Source organism: Notamacropus eugenii, chromosome 4, assembly GCF_028372415.1.
Source record: "Notamacropus eugenii isolate mMacEug1 chromosome 4, mMacEug1.pri_v2, whole genome shotgun sequence".
NCBI classification, from domain to species: Eukaryota; Metazoa; Chordata; class Mammalia; order Diprotodontia; family Macropodidae; genus Notamacropus; species Notamacropus eugenii.
Window position 1 is genome coordinate 463,513,146 of NC_092875.1, and position 18,685 is coordinate 463,531,830.

Below are 18,685 nucleotides of genomic sequence, written 5' to 3' on the forward strand. Positions count from 1 at the left end.
CTGTGTGGAACAGGACAAGCCGCTTTGGGGCTGTTTCTTCATCTTTAAAACGAGCTCGTTGATGATTTCTAAGGTCTCTTCCAGTTCTAAATCCTTGGAGTTCAGGAGGCTATTAGAATAGCCCCAAAGAAGCAGTACGGAGAGGACTGAGCAAGAGTGGAAACTGGGCAATTAAAGAGGGGACAGATGGGAAAGAGGTTGTGGAAGCAGAAATCTATGCCACTTGGCAAGTTGCAAGGGAAAGGAAGTAAAAGGGAAGAATCAATTACTAGGTTTCCAGCCTAGAAAGACACATGGTGTCACCCACAAAAACTGGGGAGATGGAAGGAGGAGCACCAATGGTACTTCACTTTTTTTTTATTAGCAATAGTCTACGATCGTAGCTTTTTTTTCCTCTTAGGTCCTTAAAACAACTGTATCACTCGAACACAAGTTAAATCGTTTTCATTTCCCAGGTTCCAAGTACCCACAACCCTCCACCTCCAATTCAGAAGAAGGTAATACCAGACTAGAGAATTTCAGACAGGAATGAGAACTTGAGAAAATTTGGTTCAACCCCCTCAGTTTACAGATTATTAAACTGAGTTACAAGTAAATGATGTGACTTGCCTAAATTCAGTAAGTGGGAGAAAAGCTGAACCTCTCACAACGGCGATCACGTTCTTATTTTTAAGAATAATAATTTCCCTTCAAGATTCTTCCACCATGTGGTGCGTCACTTTCACACAGTTGGCCTCCAGCTCAATAGTTCTGTCTTTGCCAACAATTTTTTGACTACCTTTCGGGGAATCTTTGGGAGAGCAGCCCTTTCCCTACCAAAGCATGTACCAGGCTTGACCCGAGAGTTCTGGAGGCTCACACCCTTCCAGGCAAAGTAGGGCTCGTGGGCGATCATGCCTACAGTACCCCAAGCCCCCTACCACAGAGCTAGACGCGCCGAGACCGAGGGTATGGGCTCCGCCCGCCGAAACTCCGCCCTGTCCCTTTAAGCTCCCAGATTGATGCGCAGAGAGAGCTACCTGTTCGTCCCCGCCCGCCTCCTTCTCCTCCTTCTCCTCCTTCCCCTCCTTCTCCCCCCTCCCCTGAGTTTCAGGTGAATGGGTCACTGGAGGCGGCGGCGCCACACCTGCCCCTTCCCGCCCCCTCCTCTTCCCCTTGCCTTCCCTTCCTTCTTCCTTTTGCTGCATTAGCGGAGACGCTCCCCGGAGCCTCGCGCGCCCGGAGAAGACTGGGTCACAGGTGGGAACTGCGCCGTGGGGGGCTCCAGCCCGGGGAACCCCAGGTTAGGAGCCGGTGCTGCGCATGCCCGGGGGCTGGGTGCGGGGCGAGGGCCGGAGGAGGCGGTGGCCGCGGCCGAGCCCATTCTCCTGCCGCGTCCTAGCGTGAGGAAGATCCAGGACGAGCCGGAGTCAGGTGCGCCGGGGAAGTGCGCTCGCTCTCCCGGTGCGCCCCTAGAGCGTCCGGCGCGGCTGGGAGCCGGGACGGGGACTGGGAGCGGGGACTGAACCGGCGGAGGAGCGGATCGGGGGCCGGGATTGGGGGAGCTGAAGAGGCTGGGGGCTTCAACGGAGCGGGTGGGGATGGCGGGAGAGGATCGGGGAGGTGGAGGAACCTCCGACCTGGCGCTGGGTTGGCCCCCTGCGGTGCTGAGAGAGAGAGAGAGAGAGAGAGAGAGAGAGAGAGAGAGAGAGAGAGAGAGAGAGAGAGAGAGAGAGAGAGCAAGCCTGTTCTGTTCGGCTGAAAGCCACTCCCAGTCTTTTCTCCGAAAACTTCTCGCGTCTCCTGGATGACTGCGGTTTTGTGGCCGCTCTGAGTCTTGTTTGGGAGCCTTCCCGAGCCGCGGTACCCAGGGGGGCAGTGTAGGGTGAGTTGAGGGACAGCGCCCGGTTCTCTCTCTTCAGCCCTTGTAGGGACGCCGACCAAACTTGTGGAAAGGAGCCCGGGAGGGCTTTGCCGAGCCTGGACTAGGTGTGGACTGTCGGTCCGCTTTTTGTTTTGGAGGAGCGCGGTCCCTGGGCCCTCCGCTGTGGTAGGGGAGGTGGGGGCGTGCACCTACAAAAGCTTCGCCCCCAGTTCAGTACCTCGGAAATATCGAATCAGGCTATTGATTAGTAATTGAATGTTTGGGATCGTTGCGGTTCCTTGCTGCTGAAGCCCGGCGTGTTTATTGCTATGTTGGTTTTTAATTTGTGTGAAAGGAGATTGAATATGTTTTCATACAGTTAGTTGATCACTTGGGCGTAGATACTGTGTCCTCAGTACCTGACTCATAGTAAACTCTTGCGGAGAGCAGAGAGGAACATATGTGCATGTGACTTGGGAATGCATACTCCGCCACTTATTACCAAGATCTTTTATTAGACAGTCACCTTTTCTTTTACCTTATTTGTACAAACGGTTAAGATTACGTTTGTCTCTGTTACCGAGATAGAACTTCTAAAGCAGATGGAAGAACTAGTATTAGAAACGTTGTAGTTTGATCCTTGATCAGCTTTCACTAGTAGGTTGGCTGGATTAGCTCGGAAGAGCTTCTTGTATGACTTCTAGGTCAGGGCCCTGAACCAACCATCAGACATGTTGTCTTCCAGAGGAGGTTTGTAGTAAAGGGTTGAGGGGTTAAGTACTACCCAAAATGGCCTCTTCACTCACGTAGTAATCCTATTCTCAGTTAAATGGTCTTCCCCACATAAATGGCCGTGCATTTTAAAATGATCTATGTGGAAGGAAAAGAGATTTTCTCTGCTGATATGGGCATTAAGGCACGATGATTGAAATTTTGGGAAACTCAGATATTTCTGATTTAAGGTGATGGGAGGAGAGTGTTTCCCCTCTGTCGTCTGCCCCTTTAAGCATTTATTGTTTATTATCTGTCAGGCACTGTGCAAAGTTCTGAGGGTACAAAGAAAAGCAGTGAGACTGTATCTACTCTCTAGAAGTTCGCACTTTAATAGAGACCATGCAAACTAATGTAACATACAAGATAGATAGATAGATAGATAGATAGTAAATGGGTGTTAGTATCAGAGGAAAGGCATTAGAAGTGAGGGAATCAGGAAAGACTTCTTGCTCAACACTTTGGGGCTTCTAAATCCCTCAACATTGAGAAACAGTTTAGCTCCACCAGAAATCTGTAAATCTGAGATACTTATAAATGTGGTACAGAGAAGATTCTTCTAAACCAAAATCGAATTGACATAGAAATAACCTATATTGGTAGAAACTTAGGCACTAAGTGTAGCTTGATATAAAACTTGAATGTTAATAACTCGAGTTCTAATCTGTTAATTTTTCAGCATATTCACATGTATTTATATATATTTTTCAATTTAGAGGTGTAGCCAATATTCAGTAGTGGTTTACGTGCATACATAGACCATTATGGTATATGGTGTTTTCACTGTAATTTTCACAGAAGATTTGAATCACCATTTAAAAAGTACTAGACAAAAAAAAACCAACCAAAACCCTAAGCACCTAACGACTGTAGTTGTAGTTTATGGCAGAATCAAGAAACCACAGGCAAAAAACAGTCACTTAAATGGAAATGACTATGTATTTACAAGAGATAGATCAGTCCGTGTAGTATAAAAGATAATCTCATAGGGGAAGGGCACTAGTTGCTGAAGGCAACAGAAAAGGCCTTCTGCAAAAGGTGACAGTTTTACTAAGTCTGGAAAATCATGAGATAGAAGTGAATAGAGAGACCATTCCAGGCCTAGGAGGCATTCAGAGCAAAGGCAGAAATGGGAGTTGGGTGTGTCTTGCCCCTTGAACAGCTAGTCAGCCTATGTGACTGGATTGTAGAGAATGTGGAGGGGACTGAAATCTTAAGAAGATTGGAAAGTTAGAGAAGGGGTCCAGTAGTGAAGAGCTTTAAATGCCTGAAGACTTTATATTTGATTTAGAAAAAGGGGAGTAACTGGAGTTTAATGAGTATCAGATACCTACACTTTAGGAAAGTCATTTGGTCAAGTGAGTAAAAAATGAATTAGAGTTGAGAGAGATAGAAAGCAGGGATAGCAATGGTAAAGCAGTTACTGTAGTCTAGGTGGGAGGTGAGGAAGGCCAGAACTAGGAGGAGGGTGGAAATGAGGAGCGTGAAAGTTGAAATACGATTGGGCAGTCAGTTGGATCTGAGTGAGAAGTTGAGAATTAGGCTTTGACCTGGAGGGCTGATCAGGGAAGGCAGAGGAGCTGAAGTGATTCCATAAGTTAAGAGAGTTGGAAAAATACTCATTTCAAGCAGGAATCCTTCTTAAATAAATTCTTAAATAACTTCTTTGTATATATGTTAAATATCTTCTTAAATTCAGCCTCCTCTTCTGGCCTGATATCTTTTTAGATCTTGACTCCATAGTCTAGGGTTTAGACATCCCTCTTAGCTTTGTGTCATCTATAAATTGGATAAGTTTGTTGATCAAATTGCATTCAAAAGTCTTTGATAAAAATATTAGTCATCTCAGAGCCAAGGATGGATACTTGACAATCCACTGAAGATTACTACTCCCTGAATCCAGCTCTTCAACCAGTTCCATTTAATTGTACTCCTGTTTAGCCTGTGTCTCTCCATTTTTCCATAAGAATAGTGTGGCATAGTTTATCAAACGCTTTGCTGCAACTAGGTAATTTCTATCAAAAGCATGCCCAGATCTACCAGTTTAGCAACTGTGTCAAAAAAAATGTTGGTCCAGCCCGTTCTGGACAAAGAAGCACAGGCTTTTGATGATCACTGCTTCCTTTTCTAGATAGTGACTAACCAATTTTCTAGTATTATGTTCTACATTTTCCTAGGAATTAAAGTCAAACTCATTATTAGCCTCTAGTTTAGAGATTCCATTCTCTCTATCTCTGTCTCTGACTCTCTCTTTCAGACTCTCTCTTTCTCCCTCTCTCTCTTTCTCTCCCTCTCTACCCCTCCTCTCTGTCTGTCTTGTCTGTCTGTCTGTCTGTCTCTCTCTCTCTCAATTTGGGCCACATTTGTGTCTCTCCAGTCCTGTGGTACTTCTCCTTTGCTCTGAGTTTTCAAATATCACTGAACATGGCACAGCTATATCATAGGCCATTTGTTTCAGAACCAAGAATGTAGTTTACCTGGACCAGATGACTTGATAATAAATAATAATTTATGATAATAAAGGGCATTCAGGTACTTTTTTCTTTTCTCTTTAGATCAGTTATCAAAGAGATCTTCCTAAAACCCAGGTCTGACCATGTCAGTCCTCCTCCGTATTCAGTAAACTTGTATGGTTCTCTATTTGAGGATAAAAAAAAAGCCACCTCAAAAAACTTTTGATTTCACTTTTAAAACCCTTTCACCACCTGGCCCTTTCTTACCTCTCCAGGCTTCTTCCACTTTACTCTCCTCTCAGGTACTATTTGACCCAGAGACACTGGCTTCCTTGCACAAAACATTACATCTCTCAACTCCACCTGTTTTCTTTTTTAAAATGGTGCCCATTTTCAATAGATGTTAGATGTTTATTCTTCAGGACAAGAATTGCATCACCTCTTGTCTACCACATTGATAAAGTACAGTATTCTTGACTTCTCTCCTTTTGCACACTTTGAAGCATTCAGATTGCCCAGGTTTGCACAGGAGCTCAAATGTTAAACTGCTATTGTACTAAGCCTTGTGTACAGATTTGAGTCTTTCCATTTTGAAAAGCTTTGCGGAATGCCCTCTCTTTGGATGCATGAACTTCCTCAGTGGGGGGTCCACCTGAGTGGTAGGGGCAGCTAGGTGGAGCCATAGTGCATAGAGTGACAGGCCTGAAATCAGGAAGACCTGAGTTCAGATTCAGCCTCCTACACTAGCTGTGTGACCCTGGGCAACTGTTTGCTTCAGTTTCCTTATCTGGAGGACATGGCAAACCACTCTAGTGTCTTTGCCAAGAAAACCCCAAATGGAGTCGTGAAGAGTTAGGCATGACACCAAACTACCTGAGCATCCACCAAGCATGTCTCTTCTCTGAACTCTTGTCTAGTTTAGTTCTGATAAGGTTGGAGACATTCTTCTCAGCAGTCAGGTGCTTAATGATGACTTCCTTGCAGTTGTCACTGTTCTACATTTATCTTCATCACTTGTGATGCTATGGAGTTTCTCATCCTCCACCATAGTCTTCATGTTGAAAGCGTAAGCAGTCCTCCTCCCTATGACCTCCAGTATCAAAAAAACAAACAAAGACCCCTCCATTCCTCTTTCGTATGTGCTACCTTGTTTCTCCACTTTTTGTTGTTACCCTTGTATTTCTCAGCTTTCTTGACCATACGTGCTCAGTGTTTTCTTTGCTCAGGTGATGATAACGCTCTTATCCATAGCAGATATAGTAAGGATGCCGTTTGCATTGATGTCAAAGATTATTTCAATCAGAGAAATAGCTTTAGGGGCAGGGAAATTCCTGTGAGCTCAGACTCACCTAGTAGGTTGTATCCTTTGTCATCATTCCCTCTGAATTAGCACATCAGGCTAGTGTAAAAGTCTTTGTCTGCTTCGGATGGGTGGCAGGGATATACTGCAATCAGCTCAGATCAGCTCTCATGTGCATCTGATTATTAAAGTGGCAAATGCAACAAATTAGGGCTTGACTTATTGTTTTGTATGTTGCCTGGATTTAAGAAATCATCAAGAAAATATTAATATGTAGATCAAACTGAAAAATATGTTGTGAGCATTTTTTTCCACGAAAAACTAGTTAATCATTTACCAGCACACCCCTGGATGGTGGTACTGTGTTTCTGCTAGCAGTTTCAAAACCAGGTTGAAGAATGACATCCAACTACAGCCAGTCCTGGACAGCTGCCCATAACAACAGCCTTATCAGGATGGGTAGTCTCATTTAGCTCTTTGCCCTTGAAGATATTCTGTGGAAATTTCTGAATCCTGGTAGTGTGAATGGAACCACCTATTTACACACCTACAAGACTTATTTGCCTTGACATCCCTTAGAGCTTTTTCCAGTGTGCCATGGAAGGATTCAACTCCTCAAAATTGGCACAGGTGATAGAAGCAAAGAAGTTGATACCTTCATAAGGGGAGTCAGTCTCGATATTGGCCTTGGTACTCGATACACTTTGCGAGTTCACAGTGTTCTCATGTTCTCATAGATTTCATTCATACACTGGCATTTGAGCTCTTCAATGAAGTGATCAGCCTTCTGGTTGTTAGAAAGGCATCCCTACCCAAGTGGGTGTCCCCAGCTGTGAACCTGACTTCAAATATTTTATCTTAGTAATTGAGGCATTGAAAGTACCACCTTCACAAGGCATGGATCAACATAATTCTCTTGACTTCAAACGTTTTGGTCAAGATGTAAACTAGAGGAGCACTGGTTAGCTCCTTGATGAATGATTCAGAAAACTTGGAGATCAGTGAACTGAATTATTGGGATCAACAGTAATTATTGGGCATTATTGAAGGAGGCTGGTATTGTGACCAGCTTCCTTGTATTCAGTTCCCATTCTTATAACTACTTTTTTTTGTATTCCGCTCTTTCCTGTTCTTCTGCCTCTTATCCTGGCTCTTTTTTTTTCCCCAATCCCTCAGCTTTGTTCTTTTTATGCTTTTTCTATAGGATAACTTTATTTTCATGTTTATCTCTCATCCCTATTGCTACTCAAATCTTCCTACCTTGAATTCATATACACACTTGTCTTTTGGACGTTTCCACTTGAATGCTTTGCTGTCACCTTAAATTGAATGTCTGAAATTGAACTTATTCCTTCCAACCATGCTATTTTTTTTCCTTTTTATTTACTTGGAGTCTGTTCGTGACACTCCCCTTCTCTGTTTGTGACACTCCCCTTCTCCCAGTCACTTGTGCTAAAAGCCTCATTGTCATCTTTAATTTAAACTTTTCATCCTTTGTACCTAGATAAAAAATCTTACTAGTTTTTTTTCCCAAGAAGTTTCTTGTAGCTATCCTTTCCCATTGTTAGCACTTTGTTCTCCATGCACTGTGGACCTTTTAACACTTCAGCCTGATTAGTGCAGCAGCCTGTTGTCCCTGAATCCAGGCTCTTTAGCCTGATTTCAACACTTTCATCACACCACATCAGGCTAATCTTCCTTTATCACTGCTTTCCCCATGCCCTTCCCTTGTCAAACACCTTTCCTGTTTCTTTATTTCCTGTTGCATCATATTTGACTTCCTTTTCCTGACTTTTTGGTCTCTCCCTCCCTGTCCAAACTTACTTCCTACTATTCCCAGTATGCACCCTGGGCTCTTTCAGGTTAGTCTTGTTGCCCCACAAACAAATCATGCCTCCTCTTTTCTCCTGCCAGGAAATATTCTCTCTCCTTGAGGTCTAATTAAATCTTTCCCAATTTTTTAGACTGAGCCATTGTTTTATTTCTTACATGAAGTTTCCCTGGTGACTCTAAACTTCATTTACCTGGTCTTGTTGTGATCTCCCATAATCCTTTGAATCTGTATCATGCCATTTAAACGCTTAATTATAATTATTTACCGCTTTCTGATTTGCCTGACAGTGCTTAATAAATCTACCTCATCTTCTTAGTGGTTTGGGTTGTTGAGTTTATTGAACATTGACCGGACTACCATTGCTCTGGTTCTTGCTTGTCTAGATTTAGAATTCTTCAAGAAGAGACCACTCTTCTGGCATGTTATAGAAAGGACTCACTTCTTAGATTGGGTTAGACTAGCACGATGTTCTTTTCCACTTTGGGATTCCATCCTGCCTTGTATTACTTGTTCCTCTTTCATATGTGAGTTAGTTTTGTCTTTGCACCTAGAATGGGTGTCCCAATGGGGTGGGTGTCCCAATGGGGTAGAAGCCCCCTAGAGCATTGCTAACAGCATCATCTAGGCACTCAATGCATGAATAAAAATTAAAAATTCCTTTTATGATGTGTGTGCCCCTCTACATCTATTGTCTTTGCACATGCTCTCTCTTTACGTACCTCCCCATGAATGTTCCCTATGCTTATTTGTGGCATAAACCTCAGACTTATGGGGAAATATTTCATTGCTTCTTTTTTTTAACCAGCTTGTTCATTTGCTTAGAAAAACATTCTTTTTACTGTCGATTATGTTATAGAGATTTTTTAGGATTAAGTTAAGTAATCTTTAAAGAAGTATACATTTTTGAAAACATGATTTATTTAGAATAATGCATGCATAAAACTGCATTTTATCTGTTGGAAATTTTCAAAGTTTTATTGAATTTTTTTATTCATTTTTTTTTCCAATTTCTTTCACTAACAGCAAAATATAAAACAATGCTCACATTTTCTGATACAGTGTAAGTTATTTGAGGATAAGGGAACTTGGGATTGTGTCTACAGTGCCTGGCCTATCACCATTTAATGCTTGTTGATGGATTGAAGGTCCCCAGCCCTGTCCCAACCCATGGCAAAATGGAGAATAAGGAAATAATGATACTTTATTCCCTCCCTCACAGGGTTGTTGTGGGGAAAGTAATTTAAAATATGGTACAAATGTGTGCAGCTTTTATTATCATTTTGTGAAATCATAAGCAAATCAAGAAGTACAACAGTTCACTTAGAATTTGCCATTGAATCTTTAATAGTAGTTGAGGAAAGGAGGTGATGAATTACATTTTTTTTAAGGAGCTTACATTTTATTGACACAAAATAGTGAATGTGGAACATCTAAGTAATAAGCAGCTGCAAAACCAAACAAAAACATAACCGTAGTTGTAGAATATTTCCAAGTAGTACTTCAGTCTTAAAGGCTGATTGAGATTACATGAATATGCATCTGATTTTCTCTAAATCATTTTAGTACCTAAACCATATTTATTGTTAGATTCAAATAAGAAAGGCTAAGAGTTTGGGTATTGCTTTAAATAGCTGAATTTTCTTTTTTTTTTATTAATTTATTTTTGAGTTCCAAATTTTCTCATCTCTCCCCTCCCCCTACCCCAAGACATCATGCATTCTCATTACGCCTTTTTTACTCCTTTCCCCAATCTGCCCTCCCTGTTATCACACCCCTCCCTTCCCTTATCCCCATCTCCACTATTTTCTTGTAGGGCAAGATAGATTTCTATATCCCATTACCTGTCTGTCTTATTTCCCATTGTTAAAATTGTTAAAACAATTTTTAACATTCATTTTTAAAACTTTGAGTTCCAACTTCTATCCCTTCCTCCCTCCCCACCCAACCCCACTGAGAAGACAAGCAATTCAATATAAGTTATACATGTGTAGTTATGCAAAAGACTTTCGTAAAAGTCATGTTGTGAAAGACTAACTATATTTCCCTCCATCCTATTCTGCGCCCCATTTTATTCTGTTCTCTCTTTTGACCTTGTCCCTCCCCAAAAGTGTTTACTTCTAATTACCCCCTCCTCCCATTTGCCCTCCCTTCTATCATCCCCCCCCACACCCCACTTATCCCCTTCTCCCCTACTTTCCTGTAGTGTAAGATAGATTTTCATATCAAATTGAATGTGGATGTTATTCCTTCCTTAAGCCAAATGTGATGAGGGTAAGCTTCACTTTTTTCCTCTCACCTCCCACATTTTCCCCTCCATTGAAAAAGCTTTTTATTATCTCTTATGAGAGATAATTTATGCCATTCCATTTCTCCCTTTCTCCTCCCAATATATTCATTCCTCTCACCCCTTCATTTTATTTTTTTAGATATCATCCCTGCCTATTCATCTCACTCTGTACCCTCTGTCTGTACTACCCAAATACTGAGAAAAGTCTCAAGAGTTACAAATATTATCTTTCCATGTAGAAATATAAAGTTTAACTTTAGTAAGTCCCTTATGATTTCTCTTTCCTGTTTACCTTTTCATGCTTCTCTTGATTCTTGGATTTGAAAGTCAGATTTTCTATTCAGCTCTGGTCTTTTCATCAAGAATGCTTGAAAGTCCTCTATTTCATTTCTTTTTCAAAACTATTCCTCAGTTTTGCTAGGTAGGTGATTCTTGATTTTAATCCTAGTTCCTTTGACTTTTGGAATATCGTATTCCAAGTCCTTCTATCCTTTAACGTAGAAGCTGCTAGATCTTGTTTTATCCTGATTGTATTTCCACATACTCAAATTGTTTCTCTCTGGCTGCTTGCAATATTTTCTCCTTGACCTGGGAACTCTGAAATTTGGCTACAATATTCCTAGGATTTTTTCTTTTCAGATGTCTTTCAGGAGGTGATTGGTAGATTCTTTCAATATTTATTTTACCCTCTGGTTCTAGAATATCAGGGCAGTTTTCCTTCATAATTTCGTGAAAGATGATGTCTAGGCTCTTTTCAGGTAGTCCCATAATTTTTAAATTGTCTCTCCTGGATCTGTTTTCCAGGTCAGTTGTTTTTCCAGTGAGATATTTCACACTCTCTACTATTTTTTCATTCCTTTGGTTTTGCTTTATAATATCTTGATTTTTCATAAAGCCATTAGCTTCCATCTGCTCCATTCTAATCTTTAAGGAATTATTTTCTTCAGTTAGCTTTTGGATCTCCTTTTCCATTTGGCCAATTCTGCTTTTTAGGGCATTCGTCTCCTCATTGCCTTTTTGAACCTCTTTTGCCATTTGGGTTAACCTATATTTTAAAGTGTTGTTTTCTTCAGCATTTTTTGGGTCTCCTTTAGCAAGCAGTTGACTCATTTTTCATGATTTTCTTGCATCACTCTCATTTCTCTTCCCAGTTTTTGCCCTTTTTCTCTTACTTGATTTTCAAAATCCTTTTTGAGCTCTTCCATGGCCTGAGACCAATTCATATTTTTCTTGGAGGCTTTGGATGGAGGAGCTTTGAATTTGTTTTCTTCTGTTTGCATGTTTTGGTCTTCCTTGTCACCAAGGTAAAATTCTGTAGTTTGATTCTTTTTCTGGGTTTTGCTCATTTCCCCAGCCATTTACTTGACTTTTGAGCTTTTTGTCAAGGTAGATCTCTGCTTCCAGGGAGGGTGAGAGGTGTGCTGTCAGCTGCTTGATTCCTCCACAGTCTGTGGGCCTAGAGCTCCAGAAACAGTGGCTGCAGCTGCCCCTGCTCCTGCTGTGGCTGCTGAGGGTTCCTCTGCCCCTTCCCCTCTCTGCTGCCTTGGGTCTGGGGCCAGACCACTCCACCCTCCTGCACTAGTCCCACAGACTTTCTCCACTGACCTTCCAAATTGTCCTCAGCGTTTTGGGGTTATGAAGTCTGGAAACTACCACAGGTGTGAGAGATTCAGTCTCCCCAAGGCCTGCTCAGGTCCCTTCTGTGCACTCATAGCCCACACAGGACTGCGTTCTGCTCCCAGCGTGGTGTGATAGACACTTCCTGGCAACCTTCTCAGCTGTCTTGGGCTGGAGTCTTGCTTCACTCCATCATTGTGTGGGTTCTGTAGCTCCAGTATTTGTTTAGAGCCATTTTTTACAGGTCTCTGGCTGGGTTTGGTGGGAGCGCTCTTAACAGTCAGTGCTGTTACAGATGAATTACAGTTTCAAAAAACTTAGACCTAGAATAGTTGGTTTCTTGGCTCTTTAGCTTCAGTTGATGGACATGTAGCTAAGCTTCTGGTATTAACAATAGGGTGAGCCAATGACATTAACCCAGTTTCTTCAAAGTTGTCTATTTATACATTTACTTATTTGTTTGTTTATTTTTCTTCCCAGGTTGTTAGTCTTATTTTTGAGGAAGCTGCGAAGAATTCTTTATTTTGAAGTTTCCTGGACCATTGATATCAACAATGTCATCCAGACCATTCGAAAGTCCTCCTCCATACAGACCAGATGAATTGTAAATATCTTTCTGATCTTTTTCTTCATAATTGGGGTCTCCATAGAGAGTGAGGATATGGAGTTGTTTATGGGATTAATAATAGTTGGTCAGTAGAGTATGCCTCTTGCACTTAGGTTTTTGGCAGTGGTATAAGATAATACCTTTAATAACTTTTCTATTTAAAGTTATTATGAATTTACTTAATTATATTATTTGTGACTTTAAGTGTATCATTATTCATTGAGTGGGATTGGATTGTTACACAGTTTTCCTAATGGAAACTGGAGCAATAACATGATGATAATACCCCAAATTATTTCTGAGAATATATAGTTCGTGATTTGTACTGGCCATTTAACACGTGTGGAATTTTTAAGATTTCCTTTTTTCTGCTAGTTTTGTTTTTTCCTTTGGGTTTATTCATGAAAAGTTCATAGCATTGTAAGTTTAGAATTGGAAGAGGCATCTCAGGTCAACTAGATCAACCCCCTCATTTTACAGGTGAAGAAACTGAGGCCCACAGATGTTAGGTAACTTTCCCTACTTATTTTTCTCCTGATTCTCTTTATTTATTTGATTATTGACCCTTGTTTGTGATAGGAATAGCTGTAGATTTAAAAGTATAGATCGGACAGGCTGCTTAAACGTACCAGTTTGTGTGAAAATTAAACTTGAAAGAATCTTAGACTTGTCTTGAGACTTGAGGTCTAATCCTAGCTTTGCCATTTAATGGCTGTATGATCCTACTAAGTGAGCCTCATTTTTAGAATGGAAATTTTGAAAAAAAAAATGAACAGAAATCCACTTCCTTTTCCCCATGGCCCTCATTGGAAAAGGAAAGACAAACTTTTTGAAATAAATATGTAGCCAAATAAAACAAATTTCCTCATTGGTCACATCCAGAAGTTGTAAATGTCAGTCTGCACCCCAAATCTGTCACCTCTTTCAGGAGATGCATTTTGTATTTCCTCATGGGTCCTCCTTATTGTCACTAATTGCATCCATCATTTCTTAAGTCTTTCAAGGTTATTTGACTTTACAGTGCTCCTGTATAAATTGTTCTACTGGTTCTGTTCATTTCATTCTGAAATGCTTCCTTTGAGTCTTCCCAGGTTTCTCTAAAACCATTCCCTTAATAATTTCTTGTAGCATAATACTGTTTTCCCATATTCATATACCATAATTTGCTTAGCCATTCCTTAGGTGATTGACACCCCCTTAGTTTTCAATTCTTTGCCACTCCAAAAAGAGCTTCCAAAAAAAAATTTTTGTACATGGGTACAAATCTTTAGGGTAATCTCTTTGGGGTGATATAGAACTTCTAATGCATGACCTACTTCATAGATATGGTTATTGGGAGGACCAAATAACAACTATACAAAATGATTTATAAAGAGAAAATGTTATAAAAATTTGAATTATTATGGATCGGTCACCATAGGACCGTGAGCCAGCCAACTGGGTTATGCATATATAAAGTACCCATTTTTTCAATACTAGAAATATTTTTTATTCTTTTGATATTTTGTATACTCTAAGCTCTTTCTGAGCAGACTTTGTGTTCTTGAAGAGAACAGTAAAAATCTGCCTTTGATAGTTTTGGATCTAGGTTTTCATGTAGGTATTCCTTCCAGTCCCTTTCCTTCCTGTTTGATTTAACTGGGATCTTGCCATAAATCTTCTAACTGAAAAAATGTTTTTTAAAAAAATATTATTTCAGCAAACCATCTCATTATGCACCAAGCAATGATTTATACAATGGAGAGATGCATGTTCGACCAATGCTTTCTCAGCCAGCCTACTCTTACTATCCAGAAGATGAAATACTTCATTTCTACAAGTGGACATCCCCTCCGGGAGTGATTAGGATTTTGTCAGTGATCATTATTGTGATGTGTATAGCCATCTTTGCCTGTGTGGCTTCCACACTTGCCTGGGACAGTGGCTATGGAAGCCCCTTTCTGGGAGGCGGTATAGGCAGCTACTATCCTTATGGAGGAAGCAGCGGCTTTGGAAGCTTTGGTAGCAGCTACGGCTATGGCTATGGCTATGGCTACGGAGGAACTTATACTGACCCAAGGGCTGCCAAAGGTTTCTTACTGGCCATGACGGCATTTTGTTTCATTGCTTCATTGGTGATATTTGTGACCAGTGTTATCAAATCAGGAATATCCAGATCAAGAACATATTTCTTAGTGGTGATCATTGTAAGTGCCATCCTTGGCATTTTGGTGTTCATTGCCACCATTGTGTACATAATGGCAGTCAATCCAACAGCACAGCCTTCTGGGTCCATGTACTCAGCTCAGATATATGCGCTCTGCAACCAGTATTATGCACCTACAGCAACTGGACTCTATGTGGATCAATATCTCTATCACTTCTGCGTGGTGGATCCCCAAGAGGTATGAGTACAAATGAGTGTATGGGTTTTTTTTCCTACATGAGTCATTAATTATTAGCAAACATAATTAACATGCATGTTTTTGGGGTGATGTATACAGTGTTTCCAATTCTTTTTTTCCAGTTAGAAATTTCCCACCTTTCCTTTCACCTAAATAATTCACTCTTTTATTTACTTGGGGCTTTGAGGAAGGGAAGAAGTTCAGGGAGGGGAATATGAACATGCAAAACTATACAGTATTATCCTATTGTTTTCAAAAATAAAATGTTTGTGTAATAGGGGTTTTATTTCTGCTGCTTATGAGTCAGGAATAGGTCTGCTATAGCAGAGCAGCTGGATGATTGGATGTCCTAGAAGTATCTCAGTACCCATTCTTTCTGCCCAGAAGTTCTCATGCCTGATCTCTCTATTTAGGTAACTAGCCTCTTTGTTTGACAGATACATGGTAAAATGGAAAAGGATAGGGGGTGGACCTTTGATTTCACTGATAAGATGAATTCTTTGGCCAGTGGCGATCAACACACCCTTTCTGTAACTTAAGATCTAGACTACAGAGTTGCTGACCATCTGAGCACTGACCATCTAAATAACATTCTCAGGGTCACACTGTCAGTGTGTGTTATAGATGGAACTTAAAACTAAGTGTCCATGGCTTGGAGGCCAGTTCTCTCTCTTCTAGGCAAACCCTGACTCTTTTTGAATCCGAGCTTTGATGCTTAACAACCTCTGTGACCTTGGGCAAGTTATTCAGCCTCTCTAGCGTTCAATTTTCTTAATTGTAAAAAGAGGTGATTCAGTTAGATGACCTCTGAGTTCCCTTCCATCTCTAAATCTTTGACCTTTTACAAACCAGACATGTTATTGAAAGACTATAGCCACTCTGTTCATTCAGACATTTTTCAGTCTTGCCCAACTTTTCTTGACCCCATTTGGGGTTTCTTGGCAAAGTTGCTGGAGTGGTTTGCCATTTCCTTCTTCAGCTCATTTTCTAGATGAGGAAACTGAGGCAAACACATTTAAGTGATTTGCCCAAGGTCACACAACTAATCAGTGTCTGGGGCCAGATTTGAACTCATGAAGATGAGACTTTTCACCTTCTGGCCTGGCGCTCTATCCACTATGCCACCTAGCTGCCCAGGTCACTGAAAAACATATCTATTGGACACCATGGGGCCATGTAGGTGTACTGAACTAGTGCTCTCCCCAGTGAGAGGGTGCCTTTTTGGTGCTGAGTTTTGAGTAGGGAACTTGGCACCTTTAACCAGTTGCTTAAATCTAAGCTATATCTTCCATGTCTTTTGAAAAGTGAAAAGATTGAGTCTTTTTCAGTGTAGGGTACCTGCAATAGGAGGAATGCTTATGCAGGAAGATTATCCCAATTGGACACCCTCTTTCCATAGGTAGAAAACTGGAAAGTCCTGCCATTTAAAAATGAGGCAGATTTTTTTCTTTCTATTTTTAAAATTTGGATCTTCATATAATAGACTTTTGCCTAATTAGTAAGACCAAATGAGACTATATTGTTGAAGAATTCTCGATCATTCATAGATTGGCTGGTTCTTTTTGTCATCTATAAAGAATGACTTTATTAAGCAAACAGTATAAACAAAATTATGAGTGAAGGGTGTTTACTTGGAAAATAAGCTTTAGAAGTATATATTGTTGATTATTTACAAATTACTAAAGGACTACTTACATACATAGTCTTATGCATTCATTAAAGCAGGTCCTATGAGTTACTGAATGTAGGTGAAATTAATGTGCAAACATTTACTAGTAAGTATGAATTAGAGACTTTTATCATTGTTCTTAGCACATCAATAAAGGTGAATTTCCTTATTTTATGGAAAGTAAATAGCTTATTTTAAATCTGCTAAACAGCCAGACAATTAATGTGTGACTGTCTTTTAACCCTTTTCAGGCCATTGCTATTGTGCTGGGGTTCCTGGTTATTGCAGCTTTTGCTTTAATGATATTCTTTGCCGTGAGAACCCGAAGTAAGATGGACATGTATGACAAATCCAACATTCTATGGGACAAGAAAAGTGTCTATGAAGAACAGCCTCCTAATGTAGAGGAATGGGTAAGTGTCAAAGACAAACACTTTTTTTACTCTGGTGACCCTATTGACTTCAGTGTTTTATTTGACCCTTAGTGTGACTTTGTTTTCCTGTGTAAGATAACAAACCTAAGTTAATTTTTATCCTTTGAAAAGGCAGTGACAACCTCATTGTGATGTGAAAATCCAGATTCTCATTTTCCTTTTATAAAGGAATACATCTATGAAGTGATTAGAAAAATGCTTCCAAATGAAACAGATAACTTCAGTTTATCTGGACATGGCAGAAAACTTCATTTTTCTCTTTTCCTTTTATTTGCAAAAATGTCTGCCAGCTTATAAAACATTTAATTTTACAAATTTCAGACAAAATCATAGCAGTGTAAAAAACAGTGCTGCAGTGCATGTAGGGCCTCCATGTAAGTTGGTTGCCATTTTGCAGATGGGAGTTGGGGAGGATGAGTTTTGAGGGTAGGATTTCATTATTTTCCTCTAGGTGCATTGAAGAACAGCAATGCTTGTCTTGTCTGTGGTGGCTACCATGTGGTATGTGTTTGTGGTATGTGTTCCTTTCCTCCCAACCCCTATGCCTTTTGATACCTGAAATTTCACTTTTAGACAATATTTCTTGGAACTTCAAGTTTATGATTGCGTTGCTGGATGCTAAGCACCAAGATGTTTGCTTTTCTGCCTGTAGAGTTTTCCTAAACTTGATGGTCTACAAAAAGAAGGGGGGCAGAATAAAAAGTTAGTAGTTTGTCTGTTGACCCTACAGATTGGCAGCTGGCCTGCTTGGTGTGTAAAACATTATGGAATTATAGTGAAAAATGTCCTGAATCCTTCCTCATGTTTTGGAGACGAGGACACAAATGTATTTATTGTCTTATTGTCACCATTTTTAAAGGAAGAACTAGCATTGAATTATAGTCTTAACAGAGACTTCAGACACCAGCACAGGCTTTATTGGGAAACAGAATTTCAGCCTGTGGCACAGCTTAAACAATTCAGGGCCATAACATCTTTCTGGAACCTCCTGTTCCTTTTTAATATGGTAAAAAGTCTGGCAGGTGATGAACAATATAAAGATGAATTCAAGTCCGGTCTTTTCGTAAAAAGTAACAAATTCAAAAACTTTTTCATTATTAAGAAACAGATGTCATGGGATTAGTATATGGAAATGTTTTTTCTCATAACTGGTCAAGACTAAGATCTTCAGGCATTCAGGATAGGTCAGGTTTGGTAGGAGTATGAAGAGGAAAGGAAAGTTTGGAGGACAGGATATTCCCAAAGAGAACAGACCTAGGTGGAACTTTAGCACAAGGAAAAACTGGGCATCTTGGGGAGTGCGAAGAACAGAGAGAGTGCTGAGGAAAGGCAGAGGGGCAGAGAACTGTCACTGGACGGAGAAAGGTGGTATGCTACATTGGAAAGAACGGAAGTCTGAAAGTCAAGAGATTCAAGGTCTTGTCCAGCCCAGGTAGTAACTATTTATCACCTTGAAGAAGTTACTTGACCACTCTGGGACTCATTT

At 40.6% G+C, this 18,685-nt stretch overlaps 1 protein-coding gene across 3 annotated transcripts in view; it reads left to right on the forward strand.

Annotated features, from left to right (window-relative positions):
- Nucleotides 1-1,007: 1,007 nt before the first annotated feature.
- The window catches only part of OCLN (occludin), a 55,523-nt gene continuing 37,845 nt past the window's right edge, over nucleotides 1,008-18,685 (forward strand). The window contains exons 1-4 of one of the 3 annotated variants that reach the window (XM_072606293.1): nucleotides 1,008-1,239; nucleotides 12,586-12,709; nucleotides 14,412-15,096; nucleotides 17,017-17,178. In XM_072606293.1, the coding sequence (XP_072462394.1) occupies nucleotides 12,660-12,709; nucleotides 14,412-15,096; nucleotides 17,017-17,178 (897 nt within the window). In that variant the 5' untranslated portion in view covers nucleotides 1,008-1,239; nucleotides 12,586-12,659. Of the gene's footprint in view, nucleotides 1,240-1,318; nucleotides 1,414-1,776; nucleotides 1,865-12,585; nucleotides 12,710-14,411; nucleotides 15,097-17,016; nucleotides 17,179-18,685 lie in introns of those variants that run through there. The other 2 variants (XM_072606294.1, XM_072606295.1) reach the window with 2 other exon arrangements.